Source organism: Fukomys damarensis, unplaced genomic scaffold (genome assembly GCF_012274545.1).
Source record: "Fukomys damarensis isolate Sample0158 unplaced genomic scaffold, DMR_v1.0_HiC HiC_scaffold_32, whole genome shotgun sequence".
Lineage (NCBI taxonomy): Eukaryota > Metazoa > Chordata > Mammalia > Rodentia > Bathyergidae > Fukomys > Fukomys damarensis.
The window spans coordinates 33,291,831-33,316,270 of NW_022900944.1; the positions used below are offsets into that span (position 1 = coordinate 33,291,831).

At 38.4% G+C, this 24,440-nt stretch overlaps 1 protein-coding gene across 1 annotated transcript in view; it reads left to right on the forward strand.

The window, feature by feature from the left end:
- The first annotated feature begins 3,878 nt into the window (after positions 1 to 3,878).
- The window catches only part of Sntb2 (syntrophin beta 2), a 65,956-nt gene continuing 45,394 nt past the window's right edge, over positions 3,879 to 24,440 (forward strand). Inside the window, exons 1-2 of the mRNA XM_010612340.3 lie at positions 3,879 to 3,980; positions 19,179 to 19,392. Of these exons, the coding sequence (XP_010610642.2) occupies positions 3,902 to 3,980; positions 19,179 to 19,392 (293 nt within the window). The 5' untranslated portion in view covers positions 3,879 to 3,901. The remainder of the gene's footprint in view (positions 3,981 to 19,178; positions 19,393 to 24,440) is intronic.

Below are 24,440 nucleotides of genomic sequence, written 5' to 3' on the forward strand. Positions count from 1 at the left end.
GTGTTGAAGCTGATAATAATTTACTGAGAATTTTTCTTTAATAGTAGATTTATATTAATAGCAAGTGTAGCTGAGCATTGTTGAGCCTAGCTTCACAAAGATCTTCTATAGGTTTGTGTGTTCACCTTCAGTGTAGGAGAGAGTGACCATATCTCACATAGTCATGAGCGCATCATGTTGTTGAACAAGGATCCTGTATCCAAATATTTGTAAAAAAATCCGAATCTAAAGTAATTAACAAGTTTTAACTGGGTTATGTTGCTCATGCCATAAATGTGTCTCAATTTTGCCAGGATAGGGAATTTAAGACTCAGATTTTATAAATATACTGTATATATTTATATATGACAGACTCATAATTCATCAAACCAGCATTTACTGTGCATCATCCTGTGTGTTAGTGATCCCTGCCTTGAACCCTTTTTCATTGCACTGCCAGATATGTGTTTGCTTACAATTAAGTGTGCATGTTGTTACAGTGATGTCAGGGAGAATAGAGTACACCTTGTTCTGGGAGGTTAGGACAGTGATGGTAAACCTTTTAGAACTTTCAGTGATACAAACAGCCTGGTTAGGCAACTTTGCCACTACTGAGCTAGGATTATAGAAACATTGTATTGGACTATGAGAATGTATTGGGGCCTTAAATAGATGGAAACTGCCACACAGTTCTGACAGGTGACTAGGAAAAAAGGACTATAAACTATAAACAAACATAGGAGCATTGTAACTATTGTTGACTTTTATCAATTTGTTGTTGTTGTTTTGGTACTAGGGATCAAACTCAGGGCCTTGCCCTTGCCAGGCAGATGTGGCACTGCTGAGCTACATCCCTGGCCCATCGACTTTTATAGTATCTTTAGATTTGTTTTGGTGTTTTGTTTTTAGTATGGGAAATTGAACCATGGCCTTCACATTGCGCTTCATCCCCAACTTTGTTTTTTAATTTTTTATTTTTGAGACAAAATCTGGCTATGTTGCTCAGGCTGAGCTCAAACTTGAGATTCTCCTGCCTCAGATTCCCAGAGTGCTGGAATTACAAGCGTGATCCCCATGCCTAACAGTATCTTGAGTCCGAATTCCTCTTCAAAGTACCATTGATCAAGTGAAACAGATGGATAAAACAGAAACTGTGATATATAGCAACTGCCAGGATACAGATGTATAAAGTATTAGAAGAGTGCAATATAAGAGGAAGGCTGTGTGCTGTCAAAATTGGTCTTTTAGTGAAAGAAGAGACAGAGAATTTAATTTGCTATCTTCTTGGAGATATCTTAATACCATTTCCAGGAATTCATCAGAGTAGAAGGTTATGAAACAGATTGGAACATTACTTCACACAAAGCAAAACCTCTTACAAAAGAAAGTAGTAGAAGGAGAATTGACTTAAAAACAGATATGATATAGAAAGTAGTATGTCTTAATCCTAAAAGGAAAAGAAAAATATGCATCTTGATTATTCAGATGCAGTGTCGCCATTTTTTAAATTAATTATATAAAGGATTTTAGCCAAACATACTTACTGTATGGCAGTTTCTGCAGTCAAATTTGCTAATAACTGTCTTTATTACAAAAATAACTAATATACCAACCCAAAATGTTTGTTTGTTTATTTATTTATGTTAGACCTAAAATATTTTAAGACATTTTTAAAAATAAAATGTTGGAAAGCTTGCATATTCTGTTGCAATTGAGGAGCCATTTCAAAGAAAAAAATTTAAATTTATTTAAGAAATATTTACTTTGTAAATAACCCACAACTGTTTGGTCATATTAGATTGGTAGTTCCAGAAGTCTGCAAGAAGAAATTATACAGTAAAGAATCCAAAGACCCAAATTATTTCAGTTAAACTTGTTTTTCTGTTTCTATATAAAACTGTGAAATCAAATACTTTAGTATCAAAGTAGTAGATACCCATTTTAGAACTTGATTGAGACCTAAAAAGTATCTGTTTTATTGCCAGTTTCCATAAATTAATTAGAAAAGGCCATAATTTTTAAATTCTGAAATTTTAATTGCTGGGAACAAATTTCAGAACTAACTTACTTCTGGTTTATTTGGACTTATTCCACTATAGCTTGGAGGCTTAAATTCTCCTTGTTATGCCAATAGTAATTTGAGATCTTCAAAAAATGATATTTCTCCTATTTTTATTGACTTGGACAGGATTTGGTTGAAATGGAAAACGAAAAATGGGTAATAAACCTGAATTGAAAATCCCAGAACCAACATAAACCCCAGTTACTTTTTAAGACAGAAAATGCTGAAGTCACATCTTCTAAGCACACATGCTGCTTCTGAGGACATGCATGGCTTCTATTGAGGACTGTCCCTCCTCAATGCCTAGCAGGAAGAAAAGAGCTAACTCCACAGCGTTGATGATAAGGCAGTAAAAAAGAAATTAAGTAAGCCGGGCGTGGTGGCATACCCCTGTAATCCCAGCACTTGGGAGGCTGAGGCAGGAAGATCGCTGTGAGTTTGAGACCAGCCTGGGCTACATTGGAGTTCCAGGTCAGACTCAACTACATAGTGAGACCCTGTCTCAAAAAACCAAAAAAAAAAAAAAAAAAAGAAAGAAAGAAAGAAATTAAGTAGGCCTTTGGAAATTCTGGCATTTAAGGAAATATGATCAAATTTGTGTTAAAGTTCTGGTGACTATCCCTTGTCTCTCTACTGTTCTAACATCACAAATCATACTCCAGCTCTTAAGACAAAAAAAGATATAAAGAGTCCTAGATTTCCTGCTTTTAAGGAAATTAAAATAATTTCATTTTAAAATAATGCATTCATTGAGATAGGAGATCAAGTTAGGGTGGGCATTTATACAGTTTTTCACCTATTAAGATAGCAAACATTTTATAGAGATTACTTCATTTTGGCACATGTACTAACGAGAACATGCTGGTGGGGGTGTAAAATGACACAAACCTTTTGAGGAGCAATTTGGCAATATTTATCATGAGTCTTAAATATTTCTTTGGCCCAGTAATTTTTCCCCTGAAAAATATGTTTATTATAGCATTATTTAAACTAAGTACCCTATAATTAGGTAATGACTAAATACATTATGGTAAACACAGTAGGATGCTATATAGTTACTTTTGAATGATTATGAATAGTTTACATGTTAAGTATAAAGGCTAAAAGGTCTGGAAAGGAATATGTTGGAATTAGGAATTTTTGTATTTATTTCTTTCTGAATATTTGTAGTGTAATTATCTGAGAGGAAAAGATGAGGCCAACTGAGCGTATTAATTGCCACATTCAAACTGCTGATAAGAGAAGAAAAATAATGAGATCAGAGAATGGAGATGCAGAGGAGGTTGTGTGTGATACAGCTTAGTTTTAATGAGTGGTTTGGAACACTTTAGCCAGTTTCAACTTTAAGACGTAGAATGGGTGTTTTCTCTATTCACTTCATAGATCTAGAACTATTCAAAGCAGTGAATTTTAAATAGTACGGTATATCAAAACCCATGTATTGTAAACCCATGTAATAGAAGTGCCATTGAGTGTCACCCAAGCATTAGTGATTGTGACTCTTAGAACACTGGGCTTTTCAGTAGCCACTACATAGAGAAAGGTATAGTTTTTTTAGAGACTTTAATAACAATAAATGCTCTTGAGGATATCTTTTTTTTTTTTGGTACCAGGGATCGAACTCAGTTCCTTGCGCTTGCAAAGCAGGTGGCAGAACCACTGAGCTAAATCCCTGGCAAGGATATCTTGATAGTCCTAGAAATAGCACCTAGGGGAAAAAAGAAATGAAAGGAAAGAAAGCGGGTAGGAAAAAAAAAGAAAACAAAAAACCCTGGGACCGATATGATAGCTTCAAACTGCTATTTCCTTAGGGTTAATGACATAGTACCAGGAATTTTCTTCTCTGCTTTCAGGCCTATAATGAGGAAATTTCTGTCTGACCAATATCAGGGGCACATCAGCTGCTGTACTAAGTTTCTTCAAATATCCTGGAATTGTGGTGAGTTTGAACCCACTAGCTACCACTTCTACAACTTACAGTTGTGTGGATACAGTCCCACTGGTTATATAAAATTATCAGTTTATCCCTATTAAATCTTAGTAAACTTCTGCATTGGGATTAAGACAAAAAAATAGAATTTGAGATGTGTTCCGGAAGAGGGGTAAGATTTGGACGTGTGGAAACGAAGTAAGGAGATGAGTATGAGTAAAGATACAGATAGGAAAAGTTAGAATATATATTTCAGCAAGTAGTTCACTGGGTTATGGTAGCCTATGCTTATGCTTAAAATTCTTTGGGAGTTTTCTTGTGCAAGCATTTATATTGAAATACATAGGGTTGGGGATTTATTTCAGTGGTGCCGCCACCTGCCTCTCAAGCGCAAGGTGTCCCAAGCTTGATCCCCAGTACCCCCCCAAAAAAAAAGTATATAGGGAGGAGGAGAGGACAGAGAGAGAGGAATTGGTTGAAAAGATGAAATTACATCACAGACTGCCAGGTGTGGTAGCACATACCTATAATCCCAGCACTCTGGGAGGCCGAGGCAAGAGGACAGCAAATTCAAGTGGAGTCTGGGCAATTTAGGGACTTAGTGAGACCCTGTCCCAAAACTTAAAAAAAATTTTTTTTAAGGGCTGGGGCGAGCTGTGGTGGTTCACCACTGTAATTCTAATACCTGGGAGGCTGAAATAGGATCACCTCGAGTTTGAGGCCTGTCCCAAAACAAACAAATAAAAAAGATAAAACCTAAAATAAAATAATAGCTTGGGAATGTAGCTCAGTGAAAAGCTGTAGGTCCAATCTGCAGGACCACAAAAATAAATAAAGTTTTTAAAATTACATCAAAGACAATCAGGAAACCATGATGGCTCTTTGAAACAAGGGGTGGCCCAGTATGAGTTGGGGTTTGGGTCAACCTGAAACCTTATATAAAGAAATAAGATTAAGAGAGGAAGGAGTCTGGGCAAGCAGATCAGTGAAGAGGCCACACTGACACAAAGGAATAAATATTGTATGACTCCACCTGTGGGAGGTACTTAAAATAGCCAAATTCTTTGAGAAAGGAAGTAACACGGTGGCTGCCAGGGACTGGAGAGGAGGGGACATGGTGTAACTGTTTATTTCAGTTTCAGGTGGTTGTGGAAATGGGTTGTGGTGATGGTTGCACAACAGTGTGAATGTACTCAATGCCACTGAACTGTACATTTAAAAAAAGAGCTGGGCGTGGTGGCGCATGCCTGTAATCCCAGCACTTGGGATGCTGAGGCAGGAGGATCACTGTGAGTTCAAGACCAGCCTGGGCTACATAGTTCCAGGTCAGTGTCAACTACATAGTGAGACCCTGTCTCAAAAAAATAAATAAATAAAATAAAATGGTAACTTTTCTATTGTGTATATTTTAGAATAATTACCCCCCCCAAAGGAAGCCATTATAATGGTGTTGGTGACCAAAAAGCACATTGGCAGTGGGAATTGAGGAGAGTGAGTCAGGTTAAAGATCAGTTTCAGGGTACGGAGGGATGGACTGATACCTGATTAGGTATGTTGCTAAGGAGAGAGAGACTGACTTGCAGAAGTTTAAGAAGCCATTCCCAAACCTTACATAAACATGAGAATCAACCACCCAGGCAAGTTTTAATAAAATACAGATTATTACACTTTTCACCAGAGTTACTGTACTTCTTGTTTAGCTCCTGTATAGCTAGAAAGATGCTCATCCTAATAACTAAAACAGATAACACAGGATGAGGAGATTCCAGAAGATGAAGATTAACTCACATTTGGGTAAGTTGAAAGGATCAGGACAATATTCAGAAGGAATTGGGGTCAACAAAAAATAACGGTTCTGGCCAGGGACAAGAGGATAAAGTAAGAAATACCAAGGTTAAAAAAAAAAAACCAAGGTTAGAGCCTTGGGTAGCACCTACATTGTAAGAGAAGGAGGAGGGGAAAAAAAAACCACTAAAAATTAAGCGGCCAGAAAAGAGGAATCACAGTGCTTTGTCAGAGATACTCATATGATTTTGGTAAGGGTGAAAAACGAGTCTTTGGGTTCGGAAGAAAACACTGGTTACTCTTTAGAAGTTTTATTTAGAAGCTATGAAGCATTGAAGAAAGTAGAATCACTAAGTATGACCTAGTTGATTTCTATGGCGTATTTGTCTCCCATTGGTCTTTTTTGTTTTTTTTGGTACGGGGATCGAACTTCGGTCCTTGAGCTTGCAAGGCAGGCGGTGAAACCACGCATCTAAATCCCCAGCCCCTGTCTCCCGTGGATCTTAATGTCTCTCTATTTTGATGTTCCTTCTTTTTTTTTTTGTTGTTTTTGTTTTTTGTTTTTTGAGACAGGGTCTCACTATGTAGTGAGACTGACCTGGAACTCCCTATGTAGCCCAGGCTGGTCTCGAACTCACAGCGATCCTCCTGCCTCAGCCTCCCAAGTGCTGGAATAACAAGCGTGTGCCACCACACCCAGCTTTGATGTTCCTTCTTTTTTTTTTGTTGTTTTTGTTTTTTGTTTTTTGAGACAGGGTCTCACTATGTAGTGAGACTGACCTGGAACTCCCTATGTAGCCCAGGCTGGTCTCGAACTCACAGCGATCCTCCTGCCTCAGCCTCCCAAGTGCTGGAATAACAAGCGTGTGCCACCACACCCAGCTTTGATGTTCCTTCTCTTCTCCCTAACCCTCCAGTAGTGGAATGTCCTCTTCCTTCTCTGTGCTCACTACCTTGGTGATTGGTCTGGTGTCTTCATTTACCCCTCTAGCCCCACCCCTGCTTTCCTACCTGCCTCTGTTCTAGGAGGCTGCCCTTTATGGACCCTATCAGCAGGCTTTCTTGGCCTTCAGTTTTGTCGGGTTGGGCCAGTAGAGGCAAAGGAGAAGAGTGAGATGAGAGCATTTATTCTCTTTGCTCCTAATCCAAAAAGTCATCTCAGTTTGTTTGAACTGTCTGACTGTAGGTCACTTCTTCTCTCATCAGTCTCTTCAAGGTCCTCTTCTGTTTTGGGTAGCAATTTCCTCTCTCTCTGTCCCTTCCAGCCGGGGGTATAGAAACAGCCACTGTGTTAATAGTCCTGGAGTACCATACTGCTTTCTCTTGTGGTTTTCCTGTACCCTGCTCCTAACTATATAAATTGTCACTTTTTAAAATCTTGTCCTATCCATGTCCTTTGGGAATCCTGACTGAGGCAGTGATTTGATCCCACCTTAAATATCACCATATGCTTGTACCTCCCAAAGTTGTGTCTCCAGCTCAAACCTGTTTCCTGTATGTGTCTTAACTATCTGCTAGACTTGCTTGTCTAATATGTGCCTCAGCTGCTTGATTTTTCCTCCTAAACCTGTCAGTGGCAACTCTATCCTTCCTGTCGTTCAGGACAAAAATCTTGAAATCATCCTGGACTCTTTTTTTGTCACTCTTCCTTATCTAATCTTTTGGGACATCTGAGTAGATCTACCTGCAGTAGATACATGAAATATGATCACTTCTTCCTGCCTCCATTCCTTCACCCTTGTCCAGATCACATCCTTTCTCATATCTGATAACTTCCCAGTTGGTTTCAGCTTCTGCACTTGCCCTCTTTCATTGTTTTCAACATTCTTCTGTTGAACATTTGCCAATGGCTTCTTATTTCAAAATAAAAGCCAAAGTCCTTACAATGACTTAAAAGATCAGACCTTCATGATCTGCTTCCCAGTTCCTTTACTTTTATAACCATGTTTTCTAGTCCTACCCCTCACTTACCTTACTCCAGTGACACTGAATTTCTTACCTCTTTAAAACTCTTTGTGGCTGCAGTGCTTCTCTACATATCCACATGACCAACTCTCCTGCCTCCTTCAAGTCTGTTCACACATTTTTCCATAGCACTTAAACTCTTCTAACACACCCCAAACTGTCACACTGTCCCTTAATAATAATCCCTCCCAATCCCTGGAAACCGCTGATTGATTGTATGTTCTTTCTTTTTTGTGGTAGGGGTGACCGAAGCTAAGACCTTCACACTGAGCTACATCTAAGCCCTTTCTTTATTTTAAGACAAGGTCTTGCTAGGCTTGAACTTGTGATCTTCCTGCCTCAGCCTCATAGAGTGCCGGATTACAAGTGTGTACTACCATGCCCAACTACCACTGATCTTTTGTCAGCCTGTAGTTTTGTCTTTTCAGTAATGGAATTATGTTATATTCTTTTGCTGTTGGCTTCTCTGACTCAGCATAATTGAGATTCATCTAAGCAGATGAATTTTATCAAGAGTTCATTCCTTTTCATTGTTGTCTTATGTTTCTTTTCTCATTGCTGATACAAAATACCTGACTCCTAAAGTTAAAGGAGGAAAGGTTTATCTTACCTCACAGTTTGTAGAAGTTTCAGTCCATAGTTACCTGGCTCTAAGGTAGGGCAGCATGGCAGAGGAGAGACAGTGTGTGGCAGGGTAGGCAGAAGGCAGTACCAGCAAGCAACGCGAGCAATGAAGCAGGCCTCCCTTTCCCTTTTATTATATCCAGGCTACAGACCTTTTCGGTGATGCCACCCACACCCAGGGTAGGCCTTCCCATTATCTACACCCAGAACTGTGCTAATTCCAACCAATAGACTAATTAGTACCAATACCCTTAATCCCAATATCATAGCCATCTGCAAAAAGCCCTACCCAAGAGCACACGAGGCTTTGGGGGGACATCTAGATACAGGCCATAACAATTTCTGAGTCATATTTTATTCTGTACTTCTACTAGTTTATCCACTTACCCATTGAAGGAAATCTGAATTGTTTCCAGTTCTGTAACTTACGAATAAAGCTGCTAAAAATGTTTGTGTACTGGCTGTTGTGTGAACATGTTTTCACTTCTTATAAATTATTAATTACATTGTTTACATGTTTTATTCACTGATATGTTATTCTATATGCCTAAAACAGTTGCTGGTTCATGGGGGGGGCTTAATAAATTAATGAACACACTGTGTAACTTTAAAATGGACTTTATAGTGAAATCGGGGACTCTGAATACTTAACATCACTCAGCATTAGACTGTGATCTACTCTAACTCCACATGGCTGGCAGACAAGCAAAAAGATAACCTGCAAATTGAGAATGTGTCCTGGTACCAAAAAAGAAGAGAAAAAAAATTGAGAATGTAATAAGTTTTTAAACTGAAAGTAAAGCAATTCAACTTTAATATTTTTGGAGGCCATCTATCAGATTCCTGATTTAGGAGGAGGGAGCTTGGGGTGAAGTTGAGGAGAAACTTCTTGGGAGAATACTTTCACAGTGATGTCAGCCTAACTCCTTTCTGTGCAGAATGCAAAGCCATATCTTCCCCCCAAGGATAATCTAGAAACATACTTGCTTGCAAAAGCAGGACAAGTAAAGGTACATTCATACTTTATGACCAGTTTAGTTTTACTTAACTCAGTAAAGATCATCTGCCGGGCTAAGGAAATAATGAAAGAGAGATGAAAAAAAATAATGATTATATGAGAGGGAATTTTTATAAGGTAATCAACTCACCTGACTGTATTTATAACCATAGCTCTTCTACACTATGAAGGATCTTCTGGACAGGTGTAGCTGGCCACATAGCTGGGAAGAGTGACACGTGCTTGTAATCCCAGCGCTTGAGAGGCCGAGGTAGAAAGATAGAAGGTTTGAACAAAGGCTGGACAAGTTAGCAACTTAGTGAGATCCTGGAGCAGTGTGGGAGGACAAAAACAAAAAGCCACATTAGCAGCAGTCATTTTAAAATCAGATGTTGGCCAATGCCCCAGATATGGAATTCTTTGTAACCTTATTCATTAGTTTGGAGTTTAGAGTTCAGTAAGAATCAGCTTGAGCTTGGCGTGATGGTACATGTCTGTAATCCCAGCATTCTGGGAGACCAGGGCAGGAGGATCACAAGTTCAAGCTCAGGGCCTGGGGATTTAGCTCAGCTGCACAGCGCCTGCTTGGCAAGCATGAAGTCCTGATTTCCATCTCCAGTACCAAAAAAATAACAAGTTCAAGCTCAGCCTGGGGAATATAGCAGATTAGCAATTTAGCCTGTTCCTATTTTAAAATAAAAAATGGGCTGAGGATGTACCTCAGTGTGAAGGCTCTGAGTTCAGTCCCCCATACCACCAAAAACCAAAAATATGGTATATTATCAAGATGGCTGTTTCACATCTAAAGTTTGAATAAGTTTTCTTTCTTTCTTTTTTTTTTTGGCACACAACTGGGAATTGAAACCAGGATCTTCTCAGTGAGCTACACCTTGAGCCCTTTTAATTAAAAAGAAAAAAAATTTTTTTTTTTTTGGTACCAGGTATCAAACTCTGGACCTTGCATTTGTGAGGCAGGCTGTGGAACCACTGAGCTAAATAAATCCCTGGACCTAATTTTTTAAATTTTGAGGCAGAGTCTTGCAAAGCTGTCCAGGGTTGGCCCAAAATTAGTTTTCCTCCTTGATTCTTCATTTCTTTAACAAGTTTTAAAATAAATAATATAGACATAAAATTTCAGATATACAAAACTATACTTTCAAAATCAAGTGCAATCTTATAAGTGCTTTTAAATTTTGATGAAAATCCTAAGCTTCTTTTCAGGTATATTTGTACAGTACATGGATTGGGGGCGTTGTTTGGTTGCTTTCTTGTTTTGCATTGGTTTTGGTCATTTTACAGAGAAAGATTCCAAGATGAGGGATACCCCTTTCTTTTTCTTTCTTTTTTTTTTTTTTTAGATAAGCCTTCTGCTGCTGAGCTCCCAGACACACCTTTTGCTTTTGTTTAGGGGTTTAAAAAAAATTTTTTTTTTATATTGTGTATTGAACCCAGGGCCTGAGCTATATCCACAGTCCGTTTTGTTTTTTTTATTTTGAAAGAGGATCTTGCTAAGTCACTCAGTTACCCAGGATGGGCTTGAATTTATAATCCTCCTGCCTCAGCCTTCCAGAGTGCTGCAATTGTAGATTTGTACTACCACCCCTGGAACTCCTTTCACTTTTTTTTTTTTTTTTGAGACAGGGTCTCACTATGTAGTTGAGACTGACCTGGAACTCACTATGTAGCCCAGGCTGGTCTTGAACTCAAAGTGATCCTCCTGCCTCAGCCTCCCGAGGGCTGGGATTACAGGCATGCGCCATCCTTTCACTTTAATGAGTGATTAGTGCATGTAAGAAAGAAAATCAGCTTCATCATCTAAAAACTTGAAACAGTTTATAAATATCATTCCTTATTTTTAACATGACCTTCATAAGGAAAACAAATAATTCTGATATAAATCATAGGCTCTAAACTGAATTGAAAGCCACGATGTTATAAAGGCTCTGCTCATGCAGCCAGGTGTCCAGGTTAAGGCCCTATGGCAGTGATGTAGAACTTTCAATGATATAAACAGTCCATTGGGACACATGCTGTAGGTTTGCCACCACTACCCTATGGCAACTAGGGAGATCTTAGCGTAGGAATAAGAATACCGTTAATATTCAGGTAAATCAGAAACATTAATTTTTAATTTTCCCAACCATTATGAATATTTAATTAGATGGGGAGGCCTGCATGTCTTAGTAAGGTGATCCGTAGGTGGTGTGTGTCTGCTTTTGTTTGAACATATGCGTGGTAATCAGTTCAGAGATGATACTATCACTTGGCTGTTGATTGCTGATGTTGACTGAAGTTCTAAGTAGATCATTAGAGTTATTTCAGAATCTTTATAATGTTTGAATAGTCACTTAGGGCCCAGGTGTGAGGCATACACCTGTAATCCTAGTGCTCAGGAGACTGAGGCAGCGGGATCAATCAGGAGTTTGAGATCAGCCTGTACTTCATAGTGAGATCCTGTCTCAAAAAAAGGAGTCATTTAGAATGTATTTCCCTCAAGTTGATAGCCCAGTACTTATACAGTGCCTTAAATGTTTAAAAACTGTGTCTCTGCGGTCAGCAGTGACTGGAAATCTTGGGAATTTCTGCCAAGTTCCTGTGATCTAATCCTCTCTTGGAAGCACAAAGCACAAGTATGTATTAAAATGCCTGAGTCAGCCAGCTCAAAGGATATACTGGCTACATCCATGCTTGCTTTTCTAGGATGAAAAAAATCTCCCTGGTGACCTGAGACAACTTTTACTCTCTCCACCCAGAAAATCTCTCCACCCAGAAAAACACGCATTATAACTATGCAGAGAAAGCACACCTCTATACACATACACTATATCTAAATGATACTGTTAGAATGATAGTATATTTTCAGCTACTTGTGGTGGCACCTCACCTGCAATCCCAGCATGTGGGAGGGAGGCTGAGGCAAGAGGACTGCCGCAAGTTAAAGTTCAGCCTGGGCTACATACTGAGTTCAAGGCCAGCCTGAACTACATAGTGAGATCCTATCTCAAAACAAAACAAATTATTTTCTAGTATGTGCTTAATTTCAGCCAATCTTACAAGAAAATAACTTCAAGGGCTGGGGATTTAACTCATTGGTGCCGCCTCTGCCTTGCAAGTGCAAGGTCCTGAGTTCAATCCCTGGTACTGCCAAAAAAAAAAAGAAAAGAAATTAATCTCTTCTTTTGATTATGATTAATTTTTTTAAAAACTAAGGGAGAGAAAAAATAAAGGAGCTGAGCTTGGTGGCCCACTCCTGTAATCCTAACACTAAGGAGGCTGAGGCAGAAGGATCCCTGAAAGTTTGAGGCCAGCCTGGGCTACATAATGAATTCAGGACCAGCTTGAACTACAAAGCAAGACCCTGTATTAAAAAGATGACAAGATAAACAAAAAAGTAAGCAGGAAGAAAAGGACCTATTATTTATTGGATGTTTAGTAAATGCCAAGAACTTTTTGCTTTTTTATGTTACTCCTTTATGGATGAGGATCTCAGAATAGTCAAATGTGTTCAATAAAGCTTTGAAGTAGCAAATATAGTTAGGATTTGAAACATATTTGATTCCAAAGGTGTCCCAATCACCTGTAGAGCAGTCAGCTGCTCATATAAGATTATTAGCAACGAGAAAAAGTGCAGGGGGAAAAAAGGAAAAAAATTATTATTAATATTATAAAAAACATAGAGGGCCAGGGATTTAGCTCAGTGGTGCCACACCTGTCTCCCAAGCACAAGGTCCTGAGTTTGATCCTGGGTACCAAAAAAAAAAAAAGATATTTAGACTTGATGTAAAGCCAGTAAAGTGCATAAAGTGTGAAAAAAAAATAGGGAACAGTAATTATAATATACTATTTGAAATATGTGTGTGTGTGTGTCTGTACAAATTCTTAGCATATCTAACATCTCTGGAAGAATACACGATGATTGCTTTTAGGGATTGAAACTGGGCAGCTAGTAATCTTTACTACTTTTATTTTAAGAACCTTTTATATTTTCTTTTGAGTTTTGCTTTACATGTACATAGATTGATCATCTCATATTTAAAACTCCAAAACACTCAAAATCCAAAACTTCTTGAGCACAGGCATGTATGGAGACCAAGGTGGAAAATTCCACACCTGACCTCATGTGACAGTGGAAACATGCAAGAACACTTCAAACTATTGTTTAAAATTACATCAGAGGGGTCAGGGATTTAGCCCAGTGATTCCACCACCTGCCTCCCAAGCGCAAGGACCTGAGTTCATCCCTGGTATAAAACAATACATACATACATACATACATAATTACCTTCGGGGCTAAAGATAATGGCTCATTAGTAGAACTGTTGCCTAGCATGAGGCCTTGGATTCAATCCTCACTATCAAAAAGGTGGAGATTGAATGATCATCAAACTATGTATGTAATGTATATATGAAACATAAATGAGTTTTGTGTTCAGACTTAGGCCTTATCCCCAAGATAACTCATTATGTATATGTAAATATTCCAAAACTCAACACTGGGTGTGGTGGTGCATGCCAGTAATCCCAGTACTCAAGAGGTTGAGGCAAGAGGATTGCTGCAAGTCCAAGGCCATCCTGGGGTACATAATGACTTAGGGCCAATGTGAACTATATGGCAAGAGCTTGCCACAAAAAATAAAATTCAATATACCTGTAGTCCCAGGCTTTTCAAATAAGGGATACTTAGGGCTGGGGATTTAGCTCAGTTGTGCTGCTGCCTGCCTTGCAAGAGGAAGTTCCTGAGTTCAATCCCTGGTTTAAAAAAAAAAGCCCTGTCTCAGGGGATACTCAACTTACCTATTCAAAAGGGAAACTTTTTTTTTTGTCAGTACTGATGATGAACATGCTAGGTTAAGCAATCTACTACCATTAAGCTACACTCCCAGACCTATTTTAATGCTAATATTCTTTTAAAATAAAATATGAAAAACATTTAAAATAGGAAAAATCAGTCAAATCCTATCATTCCAATGAGTTTATTTCCAATTTTATTTCCTAAATATAGTTTTCCTTTCCTCATTTTTCACATAACTGAATTATACTACGTATATAATTTTATACCATTTGCTTTAACATTTTACCACAATTATTTTCTTTATAGGTATAATGTGAGAGCTATCTTAAAATGTATCAAGGCATTATATTACTAGTTAACTTTCAATGTACACCACCTTGTATAAAAATGTTAACATAGGGGGCTGGGGATTTAGCTCTGCAGTGTAGCACCTGCCTGGCCAGCATGAGGTCCTGAGTTTGATCCCCGGTACCAAAAAAAAATGCTAACATAGGTGTCACATGTGATGATTCTACTGTCATCATGCAGCATCAATGCACTTTTAGGCAAGGTACTTTTAGGCAAGGTACTCTTGCTAAGACTGATTCTTTTTTTTTTTTTTTTGGATCGAACTCTGGTCCTTGCACTCTCAAGGCAGGCGGCAGCAGAACCACTGAGCTAATTCCCTGGCAAGACTGATTATTGTCTGTAAGTGGGGTTGATAAAGAACCTATCGAGCTGGCATGATGGCACACACTTGCAATCCCAGCACACTGGGGGGCTGAGGCAGAGGATCACCAATGCAAGCCCAGCCTGGGCAACTTAATGACTTAGTGAGACCGTGTCTCCAAAAATGGGCTGCTTTATGTTCAATCTCCAGTTACTACTACCCCCCAAAAAAGGAGAGGGAGGGGGAGATGAAGATAGAGAATTTTTGTTTTGTTGAGACAAGATCTCATTGTATAGCCCAGGCTGTCCCCAAATTCCTGATTCTGAATGGTGGGATTACAGGTGTTTACCACAAAAGCTAGGCAAGAAAATACAGTGTGTGTGTGTGTGTGTGTGTGTGTGTGTGTGTGTGTGCGCGCGCACACATGTGCTAGGGAGTGAACACAGAGACCTGCAAATGCTAGGCAAATATTCTACCACTGAGCTACCCCCCAGCCCAGAAGTGTTTTATTTAATACACGTAATGTTTAAACTTTTTTTTTTTTTGGGGGGGGGACAAGGTCTCATTGTGTAGCCCAGGCTGGCTTTGAACTCACTATGCGCCACAGGCTGGCCTCAGGCTTGCAATCCTTCTGCCTCAGCCTTCCAAGTGTTGGGGTTACAGACATGCACCACCATACCTGTCCCAAAAATGTGGAAATATGAAGTTGCCAATATTTTCCAGATTTTAAATCTGCAAAACTAATAATTTCTGGGCCGGGGATGTAGCTCAGAGGTACAGCACCTTCCTTCAAGCCCTGAGTTCAATTCCCAGTACAAAAAGTAGGAATTTCTTATTATTCAGCTTAATAAATGCTAATATTTGAGAGTTGAATATAGATTTTTCTGCTTTGTCTTGATTTTTTTTTTTTTTTTAGATAGTCTTCCTATATGGTTAAGGCTGGCCTTGAACTCACAGTGATCCTCCTGTCTCAGCCTCCTGAGTGCTGAGATTATTCTGATTTGTCTTGAAAATAAGATGTGGCAACAAGGACAGCTGACTGTCCAGCTGTCAGCTGAGACCTGGTAGCAAATTCTGTTCCCTTTAGATGGTACATGTCCTTTTCCACACCATCCTATTATCCCTGGTAACCTGACAGCTCCACTCATTTATTACTCTGGCTGGCTCATGTAGCCAAAAGAATTGGAAGCCTCTGGATTTCTCAACATGCTAAAGAGTGATGCTCACTCCATTTTCAAGTTGTCAGTTTAACACTGTGATCTTTTTTCTTTCTCCCAAATCACAAATTTAGTTTTCCCATGTAATGCATTAATAAAACAGATTGAGAGAAGAAATATAAAACACATGCATCTTTTAGATATTAACTAAGATATATTAATTCACAGTCTAGAATTGACATATATATTGGTAGGGATCAAATTTAAAAATACTTAGAACATTTACTCCACAATGATAAATTGTGATTATTCCAAATGACTACAAAGTCAAGAGGTCCATATATGTACATGTCTAAGTCCAAATAATTCATTATATAATGATGAGCTTCAGCTCTCTCTTATGTACAGTAAGATAATGCATAACAAGAAAGGAGGGAGCACATGGTGACAAGCACCTGTAATCTCAGCATTCTAGGAGGCTGAGGACGGAGAATTACAGATTCAAACTTAGCCTGAGAACTTGGTGGGACCCTGTCTCAAAATAAAAGTGGGCTGGGGATATAGCTCAGTGTGGTATAGGTCAGGTTCGATCCCCAGGGAAGAGAGGGGAAGAGAGAGGTAGGTAAAGGGGACTAAATTGAAGTATTTATTACTATCATGCCTCCTACCCCCAAATTCCCTCTGGCTCTTATTAAAGGAAAAGATTTTGTATGAAAAAGTCATGCCTTAAGATATCTGTTTAGATACTTTGTAGACAGACTTTTCAAAGGGGATAGGGAGGACAGAATATCAGAATTAAGCCAGTTAAGTCCATCCAAACTATTATAAAGTTCTGTACTCTGAACTTTAAAGAGAAACATATCAATCTTATTCACTGAAGTTATCTGTTGTTTATAGTATAAAATCGTGTACAGAATATAATTTAGCCGTGAGCGTTATCTATAAGTACACCAGAAGTGGAGGACAGGAAATTGCAAAGCCTGAGGTAGGCATTTTTTTATATGTTCTCCTCATCCCCTCTTCCTCTTCATCTGGGAGGTTAGACTCATGGCTGTGTCTGGGCCACAAAGGACTGAAATGTAGGCATGCCCCAGAGTCCCAGCTAGAGGCTGAGAGGGACCCAGATCCAGGAAAAAGATGTCCCACATTCCACTGGCAGCCCCGCACCATGCAGAACTGGAAAGGGCCGTAGAGCCGGGACTCTCTGTTTCCAGTGCTGGGGGCTCAACAGAGAAACTATTTTAAAGATTGTTATTAGTTATATTTTTAGAAACAGACTTCATTATTTTTGAAATTTACTAATGTTTGTAAAAGTTTTACAGGCTTCTAATGCTATGTAATATTCATTCTAGCTCTTATATTGATAAGCATTCATTGCCAATGACCTTTTAGTTTTTCAGTTCCAATTTCTATTGAATGACCTTTCAAGGGACATAGAAAACTGATTAAACATGTATTGATGTTAACAGAGATAATGATTAATTTATCTATATTCAACTCATTTATTTTTAATGATATTTAAAATTTTAATAATCTTAGTTTATCTAGTTTTTAAAACAAAAGCACCATGCCTCAAAATGATTTGCCAGTCATGACTTCATGACTGGGGTAAAAATTTTTCTTTTTTTCTTTTTTTTTTTTTTTTTTTTAGTTTATTGGTACATTTAGGGATACAGTACAGTTACATTCATTGTTGGGATCATGTACCTTTACATGGCAAGTCTTGATTCTCATTTTTTCCCCTTACCTCTGCCCTCCCTTCCCCCCCTACAATTTTTCTTTTTTTCTCATCTTCTTTTTTTTTTTTTTTTTGGCAGGGATCAAGCACTGGACCTTGTGCTTACAAGGCAGGCAGCAGAACCACTGAGCTAAATCCCCAGCCCCTTTTTTTTTTTCCTCTTCTTTTTGTGGTACTGGGGATTGAATGCAGGACCTTTACACTGAACTATACCCCCGCCTTTTTTTATTTCTTATTTTGAGACAGAGTATCACTAAATTGCCAGACGGCTCAAACTTGGGATCTTCCTGACTCAGACCCCCAGACTGCTGGGATTATAGGCATGCACTAAGAAGTATTTTGTGAATCCTAAATTGAATTTAAAAAGAAAAAAGTTTCATACCTACTAAAAGCTGTATTTTAATTTTGGGCTACACTAATAGAGTATTGCATACCTATAACACGAAGCACTCAGGAGGATTAGGTAGGAGGTTCTCAAGTTCAAGGCCAGCCAGAACAATTTGAGGTCCTCTCTCAAAACTTAAAATAAGGGAAATATATCTCAATGGTAAAGTACCCCTGGGTTCAATCCCCAGTATGGGGAAGGAAAAACTGAACAAGCAAGGAGAGCAGTTGAGTCTGCAATTGTACTTATCTTGAATATACTTTATTTTTACATATGTTTTTCAGGACTATAATGATCTGTTTATGCAGCTGTCTCCCTTGCTTTGTTGGATATTCCTTAAGGGCAGGATCTACATCTCACTTGCCTTAATATTCTCAAGAACTAGCATAATACCTGACACTTGGTAGATAGCTATTGAATGTTGATAGAGTTGAATCAAATTAAACTAGAAATATTTGGCTTAATGACAAGGCAGGCAGGGATGGTGGCCTTCACCTGTAATCTCAGCACTCGGGAGGTTGAGGCAGGAAGATTGCGAGTTCAGGTTAGCCTGGGTTGCAATAGCAAACACAAGGCCAGCCTTTACAATTTAGGAGGACTCTGACTCACCACAGAAAAGCAGAGCGATACATAATCTGTCTTTCAGATATTTGAAAGGTTCTCATGTGCAAGAGAGATTCAATTTGTTCTATATGACTTCAGTAGACAATCAACGAGTGGAATTTTCTAAGTGTTAAGAGTTGTCTAAAGTTACATGGCACTGTCTTAGGCGGTGCTAAATTTTTCTCAAGGAGATGGATGTCTCTTGTGGCACAAATTTATAATCCCAGCACATTGGGAGGCTGAGGCAGGAGCATCTCAATGTAAGCCCAGCCTGGGCAACTTAGTGAGACCCTGTCTCAAATGTTTTAAAAAAGGGGGCAGGGGGAGCATGCTGCTCCGTGTAAAGGCCTTGGGTTCAATACCTAGTAACTAATAACAATAACAAAAACAGGAGATGGATGTGTTTGAATTTTTTTCAGTTTGTTGTAGATTTGATATATACACACGTGCTTATTTTTGTCACTTTTCACAGAAACAAAAATGCTAACCTTATTCGATTTTTTTTTTCATAGTCAAGTTTATCCGAGAAGTAACACCATATATCAAGAAGCCATCCCTAGTATCAGATCTGCCATGGGAAGGTGCAGCTCCTCAGTCACCAAGCTTTAGTGGCAGTGAGGACTCTGGTTCTCCAAAACACCACAACAGCACCAAAGACAGGAAGGTCATCCCTCTCAAAATGTGCTTTGCTGCTAGAAACTTAAGCATGCCGGATCTTGAAAACAGGTAAGCTGTACCCAACAAGAACATACTTTTAGCTTTTAACCTAAGGACTTGCTGCAATGTTATATGACTCTGATAAGTAATATATACAGAGGAAAACATCACTTGGAGATGTATGATTCATTTTTGAAGTTCCATTTTTAAATTACTTCACATATCTGTGCAGGTATATATAAAAAAATGTTTAGATAGACACTAGGAACTGTTAATGTTGGTTACCCTGAGGAGTGAAATGATAGTAGAGGGTATTGTATTGTTTTTGTTGGCTTTCTTTTAAAGGTTTAAGGTATTGTAGAAATTATGTGGTGTTACCCATAGGTTTAGTCCTAAAAGTTAATGTGTGTTGCATCATCTAAATGCAGTACAGCTTAATCTTTCAAGAAGTTCTAGGCCAGGCATGGTGGTGCATGCTTGTGATCCCAGCACTCAGGAGGCTGAGGTAGGATTGCTGTGAGTTGGAGGCCAGCCTGAACTATATAGTGAGTTCAAGCCCAGCCTGAACTACATAGTGAAGCAATGTCTCAAAGTTCTACTATTTTGTCATAAAGTAAGAATTTAATTTGTAAAGCAACTAATCACCTCTGTTTCTTAAAACCATATTGTGCTAAGTGTGGTGGTACATGCCTGTAATTCCAGCACTCTAGAGGCTGAGACAGGAAGATCCCTATGAGTTAGATCCTTAACAGCCTAGGCTACATAGTAAGTTTAAGGCCAACCTGAAAAAATAAAGAAATAAAATTTTCTTAACATTGGATACATTTATATTGAGCCTTTGGTCTGTTAATTGTGGATTTAAAACACAAAAAATAGAGGCCATGGAGAAGAAAATAGAGTAAGAAAACAGTGTGATAAAGAAGGACAGATTATGGGGCTGGGAATTTCGTTCAATGACAACACACCTGCCTAGCAAGCAAAAGGTCCTAAATTTGATCCCTGATACCGCAAAAAAATAGAAAAATTGTCAACTAGCTGTCAGAAGACAGAAAGACTAAACCCCCTTTGTTACAAATCATTTCTAGAAATATATGTCTATATTGCTGTTAATATTAGAATAAATAGCAAATGTATTGCAAAATTTCTGTAGAAATTTTCTGGGATTTTCGGAATGGTGAAAGAAGAAAGGAAGATCATGTGATGTGGCTGTATTGCTAAAAGTTATGTTGTCTTTATCATCCATCCAGACATTTTAAAACCTGGAAACATTAGCTGGGGATTTAGCTCAGTAGTTCTGCCACCTGCTTTGAACCCAAGTGCAATCCCCGGTACCCCCCCACAAAAAAACCCTGGTGACCTTGGCTTTCCTCAAAACTTGGGACCTGTATTCTCTTTAGTATACATATTTATATTTTGAAGACATTTGGTGATGATAATGTTAGAACCAAATGGAGAGGGTAATTTACCACTACAAAAGTTCCATGACTCTTCTCTTTTCAATATTACTATTGGAAGAGTAATTAGTTCCTAATTTTACATGAAATACCAGAATTTATAAATGATTTGTGCTTTTTTGTAAAGTATAAATTAGAAGAAATTCAAGGTTATTCCTATGATATTACTTCAACTTACACTCCAGTGTGCTTCTTTAGAGAGTAGAAAAACAGAATTATAAGTAGCTTGGTAGTAATTATGCATAACTTTGGTTATAACCGTAAGGATATGAACCTCTCTCCTTTGTCATGGTAGAAAAAGTATATAAACTCATTGATAGAAGATAAAAGTTTAAAAGATGGGCTTGATTTCTTTTTCATACACCTTGATTTTTTTCTGTATAAAATAAAAATTATAGGTAAATTTAGTGAGAAAATAATTGTAAAATTGGCATAATAAGTTCCTAAGATATTATAGGTACCATTAGTGTCTTTGTGTCCTTATATAAGTTCTGTAATTTCTCCCATTTTTTATATGTAAAATGGACATAATACCTATCAACTGTTACCAGGTAGTTTGCTCTAAAAGTGGCTCGCCAAATAAACATGACTGGGTTTGGGGTGCTCACATCTTCAGGAGTTGGATTCCAGGTTCTTCTCATCTCAAGCAAAGAATTGAATGAAATGAGAAAGAAATAGTGATAAAATTTATTTGAAAAAGTAAAACTGAAGTGTGAGGTAGAAACTGGCTCAACAGTGAGCTTGGGCTGAGTATAAGACAAAAAAGGCAAGATAGAAGTACACCCTGAAGGACACAGGGCAGGCTATTCTGAAAAAAGCCACCATAGTGAGCTTTGCTTGGCATCTGTGTCCTTTTATGCCATCCAAATCTTGAGGGAACACAAGAACTACTACATATGGGTCCTGAGAGGCTGTCCCAGGATCCTGTGCTTCTCGTCAGAGCCAGTCTAAGCTATACCCTATTTCCTACCTCACAACTGTACCCTTTAAAATTACTTCAAGCTTAAATAAGATAATACCTATAAAATCACTTGGAGCTCTTTGGTCCTTGTCTCAACTCGGTTAGAGGAAGTGTCAGTTTATTTATTTTCTTATTGATGGTCACTCGAACTACTTATAGTTTGGAGCTATTTATTTAGAATAATTTTGTACAAGTGTTTTTGTGGACAGACATTTTCATTTTACAGGGTAAATTCTTAGGAGTGAAATTGCTAAGTCAAAGGATGGGTGTATATTTGGTTTTAAAGAAATTGCCATGGGAATTTAGCTCACTGGTTCTACCGCCTGCCTCGCAAGCACAAGGTTCTGAGTTCTATCTCCAGTACCCCAAATAAATGAGAGAGAGAGAGAGAGAGAAATTGCTAGAGAGAGAAAGAGAGAGAGAGAGAGAGAGAGAGAGAGAGAGAGAAATTGCTAGACTTTATGCCAAAGTAGGTGTGCCATAGGGGCATGGGAAAAAATAAGATACATCATGTAAAGGTACCAGATCCCAATGATGAATATAACTATACAATATACCTAAAAAATACCAATAAATTCAATGAGAAAAACAAAGTAGTATTGCCATTTTATATTCCTACCAACAAAATATGAGAGCTTTCATTGCTGCATTTTCTCTCTCCAATATTTGTATCACTCCTTTTTTTAATTTTTTTAATTTTGACACAGACTCGTGCTAAGTTGCTCAGCCTTGGCTAGAATTTATGATCTTCCTGCCTCAGCCTCCCAGCGTGCTGGGATTACAGGCATTCACTACCTTGCCTGGCTTGATATTAGTCTTTTTATTATTTATTTATTTGTTTGTTTGTTTTTTGGTTTTCTGAGACAGGGTCTCACTATGTAGTTTAGACTTGACCTGGAACTCACTATGTAGTCCAGCTGGTCTTGAACTCATAGAGATCCTCCTGCCTCAGCCTCCTGAGTGCTGGGATTACAGGCGTGCACCACCATGTCCAGCCGATATTAGTCTTTTTAATATTAACCATTCTGACAATTGTGGAGAAGAGTCTGTTTGTGACTTATCCCCCGTTTTTATGTAAAGCTTTCAGTTTTTATTTTTTCTCACTTCTGGGGGTTGAACCCAGGGCTTTTGTAGTAATCAACATCCCCAGCCCTTTTTATTTTTTAATTATTTTTTTGACATAGAATATCACGATGTAGTTTAGGCAGTCCTCAAACTCACTATGTAGTCCAGACTGGCCTTGAATTTGTGACAGTCCTCTTGTCTCAGCCTCCCAAGTGCAGAAATTATAGGTATGTGCCATCATGCCTGGAATAATTAATTAATTTGATTTATTTATTTCTTTATTTTAATTTGTTTTTTTTGAGATAGGGTTTCACTATGTAGCTGAGGGTGACCTCAAACTATGTAGCCCAGGCTGTCCTTGAACTAGAAGCAATTCTCCTGCTTCAGGCTTCTGGATACTAGAATTACAGGTGTGCACCCTCAGGCCTGGCTGTTTTTTATTTTGAGACAGGGTCTTACAACATTGCTGAGCCTGGGCTAGAATGAGTGATCCTCCTACCTCAGTCTCCCAGCATGCTGGAATTGCAGGTATGTGTCACCATAGTTGGCTAAGGCTTTACTTTCTACACCAAAAACTTGGCCAAGCCTCCTGGCACATTCCTGTAATCCCTACACTCTGGCAGAAAGATCGCACATTTGAGTCCAGCCTAGGGGCCCAACAATTTAGCAAGACCCTGTTTCAAAATAAAAAAGGGCTGGGTACATAAATCAATGTGAAGGCCCTGGGCTCAGTCTTTAGTACCACAAAGAAAAATAAACCAATCAAAAGTTTGTTTTAAATTAGCAACAATCTTTTTACTATTTTACTACTTTAATTTTGTTCCTCTATATAAGGCTGGAACAAGTTGCTAACCGTGAGAGTGAAGAAGGGTGGATGGAGTTTACTCCTTTCCTCCTACTTTGGACTTTCATGGCCTCACTACATACAGCTGGTAATTAGAAGTGCTTCATTCAGGAAAGTGAAAGATAAATAAGTAATAAGTCCAGGAAGAGAACATGAGTCCATTTCTTAGCAAGTAGCATTGTGAATAGTATGAAATCTAGTAAGAACATTGCTTTTCAAAAGTGTGAATTTGGGCCGGGAATTTGGCACAGTGGTTCTGCTGCCTGCCTTGCAAGCCCAAGGGCCCTAGTTTGATCCCTGGTACCAAAAAAAAAAAAAGCGTAAATCTGTCCTTTGCACTGATTCCTAATGGCTCAGTCATCTTCATAATGGTTATTTTCCATATAAAAGGTACATTTTAGCTTTAGGGCAAATAAAACTACATGGTTATTATTAAATTGAACATGTAAGTTTGTTGAAGCCTTGCTAAACAGAAATAAAATGGGCTGAACTTATAGGATCCTATGCATCTGTGTACCTAAACACTGATTTGATTTATCTGTTCAAAATATAATTGCAAGGGCCAGGGATTTAGCTCAGTGGTTCTGTCATCTGCTTTGCAAGGGTAAGGTACCGAGTTCACTCCCCAATACCCCCCAAAATATATATATAATTGCATTTCTAAGGATATCCTTAGTGGTTTGACTAGAAACCAAAATGTTTCACATTGTGACCGTCTCCCCCTTCATCCTCTCGGCCTGATTATTGGCAAACTACCTCCATTTTTTTTTTTTTTTTTTTTTTTTTTTTTTTA